The sequence below is a fragment of the Topomyia yanbarensis genome, chromosome 1 (genome assembly GCF_030247195.1).
Source record: "Topomyia yanbarensis strain Yona2022 chromosome 1, ASM3024719v1, whole genome shotgun sequence".
Lineage (NCBI taxonomy): Eukaryota > Metazoa > Arthropoda > Insecta > Diptera > Culicidae > Topomyia > Topomyia yanbarensis.
Genome location: NC_080670.1, coordinates 123,824,690 through 123,838,922, shown reverse-complemented (window position 1 = coordinate 123,838,922; position 14,233 = coordinate 123,824,690). Strand labels below are relative to the sequence as shown.

Sequence of the window (14,233 nt, the reverse complement as noted above, 5' to 3'; positions counted from 1 at the left end):
CAAATAGAAAATAATATATATAAAAAAGTATTTCACACAGCAATCGACTATTCAATTTTATTCATCGAAACTCTTCCCCGAACGACTTGGAGTATGAGGAAGTGCCGGAATACCATAAAAACGACTTCGAAGAAGTCAAACGTAGACTATGTAGAATAAATTGGCAAACTGTATTGAGTATAGAAGGAAATGTCAACGAGGCAGTGAATAAGTTCTATTTAATTGTAACGAATTTGCTCTCTGGAACAGTACCAGTAAAAAGAAGAAGAACTGGCGGTCGTGGTTCAACCAACATCTGAAAAACCTAAAAAGTAGAAAACTAAAGGCGCATAAAATTTACAAGAAAGAAAATAGCATAGAAAATCGACAGTTATTTGGACACTTGTTCCCAACTCGACATAGCCATTAACATTGCATATGAAGAATATAATCGTAGAATCGAGAATGAAATCAAGACTTGTCCAAAGATTTTCTTCAATTACTTGAAAACGAAATTGAAAAGAAGCAACTTTCCATCCCAAATGCATTTTGACGGACATGTAGGAAATAACAGTACTGAAATTTGCAATTTATTTGGAATTTTTTTTCAAGAAGTCTATTCCGAAACAGACCGCGACCGCGACTACTTTTCATTTATACCTGAATTTTCAAATGACATTTCCGTCCACGAACTATCTGAACACGAAATTACCACTGCACTAAAAAACCTAGACGCATCAACAGAACCTGGACCTGACGGAATTGCCCCAATATTTTGAAAAAAATCTAAGAGAAGAATTTACTTTCAATTTCAATTTATTTTCAACATGTAAAATTTCTGAATAAATATCTTCAATTTTTGATCTTTTTAATTTTAGAGTATTAGCATATTTTTTATTTTTAGTGCTTTTGAATTTGTGTATTTCTCTATTTTTGAATTTTTATGTTTTTTTTATATATATTTTTATGTTTTTTGGTTGTATAAATGTGACTTGGAACTTTTGTATCTTTGTAATTTAGAACCTGGATTTAAAATACTTGAATTGGGGGATGCTTGCAAATTTTTCAATTTTGCTTTCGGATGCTTAAATTTTTTAAATATTGCAATTTGATCAGTTGAATTGTAGAAATAGTGCATTCTTGAATTTTAATTGCATAATTTGAAATTTTGGTTTATTGTGTACCTTAATTTTTGGATCTTTCCTTTTGTACACTTCAATTTTTGAAGATCATCTTTTTTTTAATATTTGAATTCTTGAGCAATCTCTTGAATTTTTGAAGATTTGAATTTTAGACTTTTAGTTGTAAAATCTTTAATTTTTGAATATGAATTTCCGAATTCTGTAATCTCAGAATTTCTAATTTTTTGATTACAGATATCTTGAATTTTGGATATTTTTAGCAAGTGTTTGAATTCATGAATTTATAAATTACTTGTGTCATTGATTTTCAAAAATGTATAACGTTTGCGTTCTCGATGTTTTGTAGGGAAAAGTGAGGCAATATCGCCATGTGGGGCGAGTTAAGCCCCCCGTTTCCAAGAATCGATGATCAATTTGCGCTTTTTTGTATGCACGAATGCTCCAAAAATCACCATTAGATGATGTAATACTTCGATTGCGACATAAAACAAATCTTAAATCATAAAAAATACAAAAATCTAACGGGAAGTCAAAGAACTGAAAATATTATAAGATTCAAGCTATATGAAATACAGTTTGTCTTCACATCTCGCCCTGAGCAGAAGCAAAAAATCGTCCCGCGCAAGTGAAACAGTCCATTCTACGTAAAAATCAATCGGTGCCTATCGCACAAGCAGTCCATATAACAATAGCCTATACCTACTGTGCGATTTAGTGATGAGTCTTTTTTTTTACAATGGAGAAGACCTTTATGTCCTAGCCCAGTACACGTGCTATTGGTAGGGTCCAATTTACCGCACGGGGTGCACTGGGGGCGTGTCGGACTCGAATGGTGACCAGCCATTAATACCCACTAAACTCCATTGGGCTCCGCCATCATTCCTCCCAGGAACTACCTCTCGGTATTACTTCTGGGGGGATGGCTGTACTAAATGTACTCATTTACTCTCACTCACGCGTTCATACATCCTGTATGAGGCTTACTTGGGTGCTCTCTCAATCGCACTTTGATTCACTCTCAAACACTTCCACATGAGGCTGACTTTTGTGCTCACCTTTTACGTTCCATGCGAGGCTGACTTGTGTGCTCACCTTACTCGTTCCTTGCTAGGCTTACTTTTGTGCTCGCCCCACCCATACCATGTGAGGCTGACTTGGGTGCTCACCCTATCACCTGATTCACTCTCAATCGTGCATTTTTCTTAGGTCCCACTTCTGACATACCATGCGAGGCTGACTTGTGTGCTCACCTTTTTCATTCCTTGCTAGGCTGACTTTTGTGCTGGCCTCTACCAACCTGTGAGGCTGACTTTTATGCTCACCCTTAACATGCAGTGTGAGACTGACTTGGATGCTCACCCTTTCACTCCTCTGCCACGCCATGAGGCATCGATAGCTTAGTTCCAACATACTACGCTACGACCCTCCCGTCTTGGCATGAGGCAGTCCACTTATACGCCTATACACTGACTCTTCTGTCTTGCTTCGGGGTGGCTGGGTTTACCCCTTACGCGGTTGCTATTCGCTGCGCCAACCTGCCTCGGCATGAACAAACCATTCACTCTCTTTTTTGCGCTTGGCCTTTTTCGCTCCAGCTAACCAATCACTAGTTAGCCGTGTCCGTCGTCTGTTGCTCGGTTCGCCAGATTACCTGTAGCCTACTGGCAATCTGGATGGTAGCAGCCGAGACTGCGTTCCACTTCTCCACCGATTGACACATCCGCTGAATAAGGGTATCAGGGGTTGTGTCCCAGCCACAGACGTCAAGCATTGCTCTTCTTTCGACGTCGAACCGATGACATACGAACAGTATGTGTTCGGCAGTTTCATCTACACCTGGGCAGTCCGGGCAGACTGGGACCTCCGCGTGCCCGAACTTGTGGAGGTACTGACGGAAACAGCCATGGCCTGACAGGAATTGTGTCAGGTGGAAGTGAACTTCCCCATGGGGTCTTCCCACCCAGCTCGATATGCTAGGTATCAGCCGGTGGGTTCACCTACCTTTCGAGGAGTTGTCCCACTCACGCTGCCATCTGGCGACCGAGGTCACCCTGGTGCGCTCGCGGGCTCCCCTATTTCCACGTAGCTCAAAGCACTCCTCATCTTCCCGAATGACCAGCCCGACTGGCATCATGCTCGCTATCACGCAGGATGCATCGTGTGATACCGTGCGGTAGGCAGATATCACTCTGAGGCACATCACGCGGTAGGTGCTCTCCAGTTTCTGTAGGTAACTGGTTACCCTCAGTGCTCTTGACCATGACGGGCCGCCGTACCTGAGGGTAGATACGGCAACGCCTGCCAGTAACCTACGTCTACTGGCGCACACCTTTGAGCTGTTGGGCATCATTCTCGATAGTGCCGCAACAGCAGTCGACGCTCTCTTGCACGTTTAGTCGACATGGCTGCCGAAGGTCAGCTTGTCGTCTATAATGACTCCGAGAGACTTCAGACTTCGCTGTGAAGTGATCGCGACTTCTCCCACATGGATAACTGCATGTTGTGCCGACTTGCGGTTGTTGACGATAGCTACCTCCGTCTTATGATGAGCGAGCTCCAGGCCTCTCGCGCTCATCCATTCCTCCACCGTGCTAATCGCGTGTTCTGCGGTTAGTTCTACCTCAGGAATTGACTCCCCGTAGACCTCCAAGGTTACGTCGTCGGCAAAGCCGACGATCTTGACCCCAGGAGGGAACTTCAGTCTCAGAACCCCGTCATACATGAGGTTCCATAGCACCGGGCCTAGGATCGAGCCCTGCGGGACTCCGGCGGTAATCGGAACCCTTTTCTGACCGGCATCGGTCTCGTATAGCAGTACGCGGTTTTGGAAGTAACTTTCCAGGATCCGGTACAGACCCACCGGTAGGCTAAGCCGGTGTAACGAGAGCGCGATGGCATCCCAGCTTGCGCTGTTGAATGCGTTCTTCACGTCAAGTGTCACTAACGCACAGTATCGAATACCTCGCCTTTTTCGTTGGATCGCTATCTCGGCAGTATTTATCACTGAGTTGAGAGCGTCCACTGTGGACTTACCCTTCCGAAAGCCAAACTGGTTGCTTGACAGACCGTCCGTACCTTCCGCGTACGGGGTGAGCCTGTTGAGGATGATCCTCTCAAGCAGTTTGCTAGTCGTGTCTATCAGACAGATTGGTCTGTACGCCGATGGGTCGCCTGGCGGCTTCCCTGGCTTCGGCAACAGCACCAGTTTCTGCCTTTTCCATCTATCGGGAAAACGGCACTCGTCAATGCATCTCTGCATAGCTAGCCTGAACATGTTCGGGTTCGCTATGATCGCTGCCTTGAGAGCGTTGTTTGGAACTCCATCCGGCCCTGGAGCTTTGTTCATTGCTAGGGATTTAGCCACTGCGAGTAGTTCTTCATTCGTCACTGGAGCCACCATTTCGACCGTGCCCGCACTGTCTCGTAGTGCAGGTGGCCAGGGGCTTGTGGCTCGAGACGAGAAGAGTACTTCGATAATCGTTGCCAACCGGTCCGGAGACCGTTCTGGGGGTGAGGAGCCCCCTTTGATCTTGGCCATCACAATCCGGTAGGCGTCACCCCACGGATTCGCGTTGGCACTCTCACACAGGTTGTCGAAACACGCTCTCTTGCTGCTCTTAATAGCCTTGTTAAGGGCCAATTTCGCAGCTCGAAACACTTCACGGCGGTTCTGTCTTGCATCCTCGGTGCGAGCTCTTTGCATCCTACGTCTAGCTCTGAGACAGGCTGACCGTAGAGCTGCAATCTCGGCACTCCACCAGTATACCGGGCATCTACCGTTTCTTGGCAGTGTTTTACTCGGCAGTGTCGTCGCACGCGCGTGATAGAACAGCTACCAGCGCATCCCCGCTTAGACTGTCGGTGTTGGCCTCCAGTCCCAGGGCCGCGGTGAAAGCTTCGCTGTCGAAGTGATTGGACTTCCACCCGCGTACCTGACAGGGATCTCCCGCCCTCGGATGCTGCACACCATAGTTGATCTTAAAGCGGATTGCTAAATGATCGCTATGGGTGTAGCCTTCGTCTACCCTCCATTCCATGCCTGGAGCCAGACTCGGGCTGGCAAATGTTAGGTCAATCCACGCCTCCACTCCGTTTCTACGGAATGTACTAGCGGAGCCATTATTAGCTAGCACAGTATCGAGTTTCGCAAGCGCTTCCATTAGCGCTTGACCCCTGCTATTTGTACAGCGGCTGCCCCACTCCACTGCCCAAGCGTTAAAGTCTCCCGCTATTACTACCGGTTTCCGGCCCACTAGGTCCGACGAGAGCCTGTCGATCATCTGGTAGAACTGTTCTATTGGCCACCTTGGTGGGGCGTAGCAGCTGCAATAGAACACACTATTGATCTTGGCAATCGCCACACCCTCGGCGGAGGGGTGTATTACCTCTTGAACCGGGAACCGTCCCGTTGTACAGATTGCCACCATTCCAGACCCGTCCGACACCCAATTGCCGTTGCCGGCAGGGATGCTGTACGGATCTGATAAGAGGGCGACATCTGTCCTCGACTCCGAGACCGACTGCCACAGCAGCTGTTGGGCTGCTGCACAATGGTTAAGATTTAGCTGTGTGACTTTCACGGCTTCTTCTTATTTAACTCGCCGAAGGGACACGAAGGTCCGCCCATAGCATGTTTATGGGCTTGCTTCTTAGCGGTGCAGATAAGGCATTTGTGTGCCTTAGTGCACCCCCGCTCTTTATGTCCCTCCTCGCCGCAGCGACGACATAGTTTGCTCCTATCTATGCCTTTGCATTCGTATGCTTTGTGGCCGGACTCAAGGCACCGATAGCACCTATCCACTGAAGGCGGCTGGGGTATACTAATAGGGCATACCGACCAGCCGATCTTCAGCTAGTGATGAGTGTCTGTGCCCAGCAAAAAACAACCTAGCTGCGGTCGAACTGTGTTGCTGTTGATTTTTCGAAATGCCCCGTAAGACCAGCCATTCACGAAGTGGAAAAGTTATTAAAAGGGCAGATGAACCTCAATCTGGCTGAAGTGAAAACTTTTACAAATGTCATATCAAACATTACGGGCTTATTTCATTCAAGAACATTAACCAAGCTGAGTCATTCGCCTCGCGAAACAACATGCAGCACACCGCCGAATGCGGCAATGTTAAATATAGCATTCCCGTATACATCGAGAACGGCGCTGTAGAAGTTCGTGTCCATGATTTGGCTACGCGTACCCTTGACAGCGTGATTAAAAAATGCTTGCAAAAATACGGAGACGTAGACTCCGTTACACACGATACATGGAGAATTTTTTTCCCGGGCATCCCTAACGGTGTTCGTGTGGTGAGAATGCGTGTGACCAAACATCGCTAGTCACGTACTCCTAGAGCTCATAATTTTTTCTATACAGTATTGGGTAAAACATGTACTTTTTATGGCATAACTATAATTATAATTAATATTATAGTTTTCAAGAAATTGTATGTGATATTAGCGTCGTGATGACAGAATAACAATTATTTAACAGTTTTTGGTGTGAAAAATAATCTTTTCCGCTTGTTTTTGTACTGTTGCACAAAAAAAATCTAGCGGAAAGGAAAAGTTACACTTGTTTTGTCCAAAGAAAAAATGCACTTCGCATAAATTTTTTTAGTGTGCCGTCGTTAACGAGTTTATTGCACATATAACGATATGAAATCAAATTAGAACTCTAAACCACCGATTGTGCAGCTTTACTTTGCTTCGGCTCGGTTCAAGAACGATTAAGTTTACTGACGCGATCTAATAAAGTTCGGTATTTGTTACACATGTTTTGCCCAACACTGTATAAGGCTGACAATCGGGTCAAAAAGCTGATACAACCGGGGGTAGACAAAATTTGGGGCTGATAAAATCGGGCCTTTACCGCATCTTGAATTTCAAAATAAATCCGAATCTTAGGTTGCGGAACCGGAAGTCGCCATTTTGAATTTCAAAACAACACCAAACGTCGATTTCCGTCGCGTATTCATCAACCCCATTCCAAAAATACCCATATTGATGGGATTATAGAGGATTTTGCGTAACCGGAAGTCGCCATTTTGAATTTCAAAACGACACGAAACGCCGATTTCCGTCGTGTAATCATCAACCCCATTCCAAAAATACCCATATTGATAGGGTTATAGAGGAATTTGAGTAACCGGAAGTCGCCATCTTGAATTTCAAAACGACACCAAACATCGTTTTCCATCGTGTTGTTCATAAGTTCAACCGCATTCCAAAAATACCCATATTGATGGAGTTAAAGAGGACTTTGCGTAACCGGAAGTCGCCATTTTGAATTTCAAAACGACACCAAACGTCGATTTCCGTCGTGTACTCATCAACTCCATTCCAAAAATCCCCATATTGATGGGGTTATAGAGGAATTTGAGTAACTGGAATTCGCCATCTTGGATTTCAAAGCGACACCAAACATCGATTTCCGTCGTGTACTCATCAACCGCATTCCAAAAATATCCATATTGATGGGGTTGTTGACGATTTTACGTAACCGGAAGTCGTCATCTTGAATTTCAAAACGACACCAAACGACGATTTCCGTCGTGTACTCATCAACCCCATTCCAAAAATACCCATATTGATGGGGATATAGATGTATTTGAGTAACCGGAAGTCGCCATCTTGAATTTCAAAACGACACCAAACATCGATTTCTGTCGTGTACTCATCAACCGCATTCCAAAAATATCCATATTGATGGGGTTGTTGACAATTTTACGTAACCGGAAGTCGCCATCTTGAATTTCAAAACGACACCAAACATCGATTTCTGTCGTGTACTCATCAACCGCATTCCAAAAATATCCATATTGATGGGGTTGTTGACGATTTTACGTAACCGGAAGTCGTCATCTTGAATTTCAAAACGACACCAAACGACGATTTCCGTCGTGTACTCATCAACCCCATTCCAAAAATACCCATATTGATGGGGATATAGATGTATTTGAGTAACCGGAAATCGCCATCTTGAATTTCAAAACGACACCAAACATCGATTTCAGTCGTGTACTCATCAACCCCATACCAAAAATACCCATATTGATGGGGATATAGAGGAATTTGAGTAACCGGAAGTCGCCATCTTGAACTTCAAAACGACACCAAACATCGATTTCCGTCGTGTACTCATCAACCCCATTCTAAAAATACTCATATTGATGGGGTTATAGAGGAATTTGAGTAACTGGAATTCGCCATCTTGAATTTCAAAACGACACCAAACATCGATTTCTGTCGTGTACTCATCAACCGCATTCCAAAAATACCCATATTGATGGGGATGTTGACGATTTTACGTAACCGGAAGTCGCCATCTTGAATTTCAAAACGACACCAAAAGACGATTTCCGTCGTGTACTCATCAACCCCATTCCAAAAATACCCATATTGATGGGGATATAGAGGAATTTGAGGAATCGGAAGTCGCCATCTTGAATTTCAAAACGACACCAAACATCGATTTCCGTCGTGTACTCATCAACCCCATTCCAAAAATATCCATATTGATGGGGATATAGAGAAATTTGAGTAACAGGAAGTGGCCATCTTGAACTTCAAAGCGACACTAAACATCGATTTCCGTCGTGTACTCATCAACCGCAGTCCAAAAATACCTATATTGATGGGGTTATAGAGGATTTTGCGCAACCGGAAGTCGCCATTTTGAATTTCAAAACGACACCAAACATCGATTTCGTCGTGTACTCATCAACCCCATTCCAAAAATACCCATATTGATGGGGATATAGAGGAATTTGAGTAACCGGAAGTCGCCATCTTGAACATAAAAGCGACACCAAATATCGATTTCCGTCGTGTACTCATCAACCGCGTTCCAAAAATACCCATATTGATGGGGTTATAGAGGATTTTGCGTAACCGGAAGTTATCATTTTGAATTTCAAAACGACACCAAACGTCGATTTCCGTCGTATACTCATCAACCCCATTCCAGAAATACCCATATTGATGGGGTTATAGAGGAATTTGAGTAACCGAAAGTCGCCATCTTGAATTTCAAAACGACACCAAACATCGATTTCCGTCGTGTACTCATCAACCGCATTCCAAAAATACCCATATTAATAGGGTTGTCGACGATTTTGCGTAACTGGAAGTCGCCGTCTTGAATTTGAAAATGGCGGTAAACATCTATTTCCCTCCTCTTTTCGTCATACATTGTACATAGGGTGATGAGCCCATTATTGCTATGTTTCTATTATCACGCTACCCATTTGAAGCCGTTGGTTAGAGCAGTGTTTGCCATCTTTGTTTAACGCATTGAGTCAAATGGTAGCGCAACAATAGGGGCACTCGATTCGTGTTTTCGTTGCGCTCAAACACGACAATTTCACTGTTTTCAGCGCTTGTATATTATTATCTTGGTACTTAGCAACGAAGCAAAGCTATTGATGCCAATTTGTACGCATTCCATTGTTTGTAGGCCGAGTAATTAATGAATCAGCGAGGCGCCCTCCTTAGTATGGTGAAAATAGGCACTTCACCCTACATCTCATTCTATAATAAAATTCCATCATTATGAGAATCAGATCTACATCAAATGCTCAAAAATAGTATCTTATAACATCGCTCATCTTTCTATCACTGAGCCCTACATTTACAACTCATCTACTGATGGCACGACAAGCGATGCGTGAGCGATGTATTAATTCTATCCCTCTATGATCGTTATTTTCTATCGCTCAGTTATGGGTGTGAAGTCCATCAGTAAGTGCCCTAATAAACATCTTATGATCCAAGAGCCTAACAACCTGTTCAGGGTATCATCCAAACAATATGTGGAATCGTTAGACTATATAAGTTAAAGTTCATTTATAATATTTTTTTACTAGGGTGAGCCTCATTTTAGGGTTGAATGAATCAGTCGATTATATCTGCTCTTGGAGCTGATCGAAATCGGAAAACGAGCCTCAGTATTGATTTTTTGCCACCCTCGAGTGGATGGCAGATGTACTGCCACTTCCGGCGGATGGTTTCCAAACACATCATCCGGCGGAAACTAGGCCTCAACTGTGCGGCCAAGCCGCATCACACTAGCTTTCCTTCCTCTCAACTTCCCACCCGCGCTCTCTCACGCCCCCCTCTAAAACCAACCTAACACCTGCATTCCCTTTATCCACATTGTGTACCAAAATAAGTTCGATGGTTCCTGACGCATCGTCCCCCTCCCACTATGTACCCCTTCCCTTCAAAAATATGACAACATTGAACTCACGCTGATTAAGCCAATTAAATATTATATTTTTGTTTGTATCAGGTGTGTCAGCGTTGACATGTTTCTTATCAGGTTCGCGACAGAATGTAATAGACTTTTCCACAATGTTATATTGAACGTATCAAGATATTAATTCATAGTTTGGATCAATGGGAAAGACCCAATTGTACCACTAGGTGGATCAAAACAGGTTTTTTGTTTAAAAGATTTGAAAGGTATCTTCCACACGAAAAAAGCTTGGCGATAATTGATGTTGCGCAACAGTAGAAAGAAATGGGTTATTTATTGTAATAATTTTCTAACTGTTTTAATATTCCCTCCCCAAGGTTTAGGGGTTTGACGGTATTGCAAACATTATCAAGCATCAATTGCTTTAAGATGGGTACTGCATTACGCCTCGATAGTGGTGCATCGAGGAGACCGAGAGGGCTTATGCGCCTTTTTTATGTTATATGTCTTTTCATACTCCGCACCAGCGCATACCAACGCTAAACCACTGGTCTATGGGCGGTGGCGTGGCCGACTGGCGGATCGACGTAGATTGACTTTTGCTGTGTGCCATGTTTGCAAATATTGTTCTATTGGTGGTATTCGTGGACGGGGCTCATGGAGGGAGTCATTGTGTGTCCATTTATCGGTCGACTTCGTCATCGTGCATATACCAATTAAATTAATTTAATAATTAAATTAATTTAATAAAGTAGAATAAGTAGAAAACTATTAGTTGTAGCTTTGTGATAATCGTTGTTTTTCGTACTAGTGTACAACTGTTATGTACTAGTCGTATGTGTATCTATGTATGTATTCGTCTGAGTATTTGTGACAGTTGGGTCAGGGAATGGATGCAGAACTGACGTGTATGATAGAATAGTGGCTAATACTTCTGGTGATCAATCTGAGCATTTAGTTCTATTCATTGGGGAAAGTCGGGCTGGATAAATTAGGGTAAAATAAATTTACCAACGCACGTGAGTCATTCATTCCCGGCCAGCATAACATGATGAAAGTCTAACAGCATGCAATTGTCAGTAATGATAAATATACAACATTTGCTGCATTTAGACGAGTTTGATTGCATGTTACATGTGTTTTTCTATTCTACTTCATTGGTCTGTTTCTTATGTGCATCTATTAGTTTGCTTTTCCATTATTTATGTATACCAAAATAGTATTGTTCAATTTATACACGTCTAGTCAAGCTCTTTGCATCTTTTTTTCTTTATTCAGCATGTTATGATTCCTTTTATTAGTATATCTCTGCTATACGCTATCTATACTCATATAGGTACAAACGCTCGTGGCCTTCGCGATGACACAAAACTGGCCACAAACGCGACCATGCAATTGCAATAATCCACATATACTTACGCCCGCGATTTCGCCTACATGAAAACACCCCGGTAATTAAGTAAACATGGTATCTTTAAACTTCCATACGCGGTCTCAAACATTAACCCACCACTCGCGCGATCATGAAACGGTCACGTCCGAAAGTTTTACCAGCCTGGACTAATGCCTTCAGTTGAACCAATCAAAAAAGTGACACTCATATTCACTAAACAACACGTTCCATGGTGACATGACCTACAACTCAAGTGATATGGGGAAACGGACTACTATCTGTATCATACACTAAAAATTAAGCTTCAGATTCACGGTCCGCGCGCTATCAAACAAAAATACACACTACGTCATTATAAAATCGAAGTTATACACGCGAAGTCACATACACGTGACAAACACGTTAATATACAAATGCTTGAGCCCTTCGCTATCATCCCCGGCATCTACATCGGCGATCTAGTAAACATGATCGCATCCCAGTGATAAAGTGAATGTCTCAGCTCCTATAAATTTTCAAACGCGGTCTCAAGCGTGAACCTAAAAACTCTCGCACTCGCACGGTCTTGAATCGGTCACTTCCGGATGTTTCTATCCTTGATATCAGCAGACTAGGTCCATGCCTTCAATTGGATCAATTGAAAAAAGAAAGCTCTCATATCCACTGGACACCACGTTACATGGCGACATGACCGAGGACTCTAGTGATATGGGGTAACTTACTCCCTGTCAGAATGTGAATTGTACACCAAAAACTAACTATCACAATGAAGGTCCGCGTACCATCCAAGAACGCACGCGTATATAGAAAATGCCACACGGTTACAAAATCCAGTCTTGTACACGCGAAGTCACATGAACGCGAGCACACGTGACAGACACCTTAACGTACGAACGCTTAAGCCCTTCGCGATTAACAATGCACACCTACGTTCGCGATCGTGCAAACTTAATAACACCCTGGTAATAAGGAGAACGTTTTAGCGCTCGCGAAGTTTCAAACGCTGTCTCAAACACGAACCTACAAACGTCCGTTTTCGCGCGCTGATGAATCGGTCACGTCCGGAAACCATTACTCTCTATCCTAATAACTTAGGTCCATACATTCAGTAGGACCAAAAAAAAATAAAGCACATATCCACTAGACAACACGTTCCATGGCGACATCAGCGGGCACTCTAGTGATATAGAAGATCTCAACCTATTTAAGCATCTTAGAAGTACACCAAAAAATAAAGTATTAGACTCACGGTCCGTGCGCGATTATCCAAGAACACATGCGAATATGCGAAAGGCATACGGTTATAAAATAGAATTTATACACGCGAAGTTACATACACGTTAGCACACGCGACATACAAACGCACACGCGATCGAAGACGTTAACTACAAATGCTCGAGCTCTTCGCGATGATACACGTGATCGCGAGTCCCTACGCCCGCACATACCTAAACCGTACAATGAATATCACATTCAGAATCACGGCCCGCTACAATTGGCCTAATGCAGTGTTTTATTGGGCGACATTGCCTGTCTCGTCTGCAAATTGTAGTATGTGATTCTGACGGGGAGCCCTTCCGAGAATCTAGCTCTACAGCTCCAGTAGGACAACTCTCGAAAAAAAAAAATTTCTAACTGTTTTAATATTGCTTAATTTTTCATTTAATGAGCTAAACTAATTTGTATTGTATATGTAATATTTATTTTATTGATTCGATTTATTTTAATCATTCCACTCATTTTATGAATTCGATAACTTTTTGCCCTTTTATTTTACTTGAATGATTTTTTAGTTCCACTTGTTTTTTTTAAATTTTTCGCTATTTATCAAGTTTATTCGAGATTTTATTCGTGCAGAACTCGAAGCTCTCACCTCTAGTGGGTTATCTATAATTCGCATGAGTTCTGCAATCTAATGAATGATACAACATCTGCAATCTGTAAGATCGGTCTAATCTCACTGTTAGGTGGATTAAGTCGTCTTTTTAACTTTATCAAAAATGATAAATAAAAATTATTTAAAAAAATTCAACAGATTGGAGCACATCTTCCATTCAACCAACTTGGTTCCTATCCTTCTGCTGGGTTAACTGTCAAAAATACCAACCCATGTGGCTCTATTGTCAAATAAGACCGATAGTTTCGTAGAAAATCAATTAAAAATCTCTCTAAAGTGTTGAGTTTGACATTCTCTAGCAATTAAAATTTAATTACGTTTAAAGATAATGCATGACCTGATGTCTATGGGATGAAGCAGAAGTTAAAAATTTTATTAACTGGAATCTAACCTAATATTTTCTTCTTGCTCTAGGAGAAACGTTCTTCTTTTCGGACCATACAATTGTGGAACGTGGTTTGTAAAGTGCGATTCATATAAGGATTCTTTAATGGTATTTTTCTCTCCTGATAAACATTTTGATTCGATATTTCCAACAACTTATATTGAGCAAGCAGCTTATTGCCAAGGTAAGCAATTTAGAACTATAAAGCCACGGTGTTCCTAAAACAGTTATTAACAAAAAAATGACC

General features: G+C 42.7%; 1 protein-coding gene across 4 annotated transcripts in view; it reads left to right on the top strand.

Moving 5' to 3' along the window:
• LOC131684352 (protein ovarian tumor locus-like) overlaps nucleotides 1-14,233 on the top strand; it is a 1,641,868-nt gene that overhangs the window by 421,610 nt on the left and 1,206,025 nt on the right. For all 4 annotated transcript variants that reach the window (XR_009304657.1, XR_009304646.1, XM_058967240.1 and 1 more), the window contains exon 4: nucleotides 14,016-14,170. Coding sequence is in view for 2 of the 4 variants with exons in the window: in XM_058967240.1 (XP_058823223.1) it covers nucleotides 14,016-14,170 (155 nt within the window). In the remaining 2 variants the exon portion in view is untranslated. The remainder of the gene's footprint in view (nucleotides 1-14,015; nucleotides 14,171-14,233) is intronic.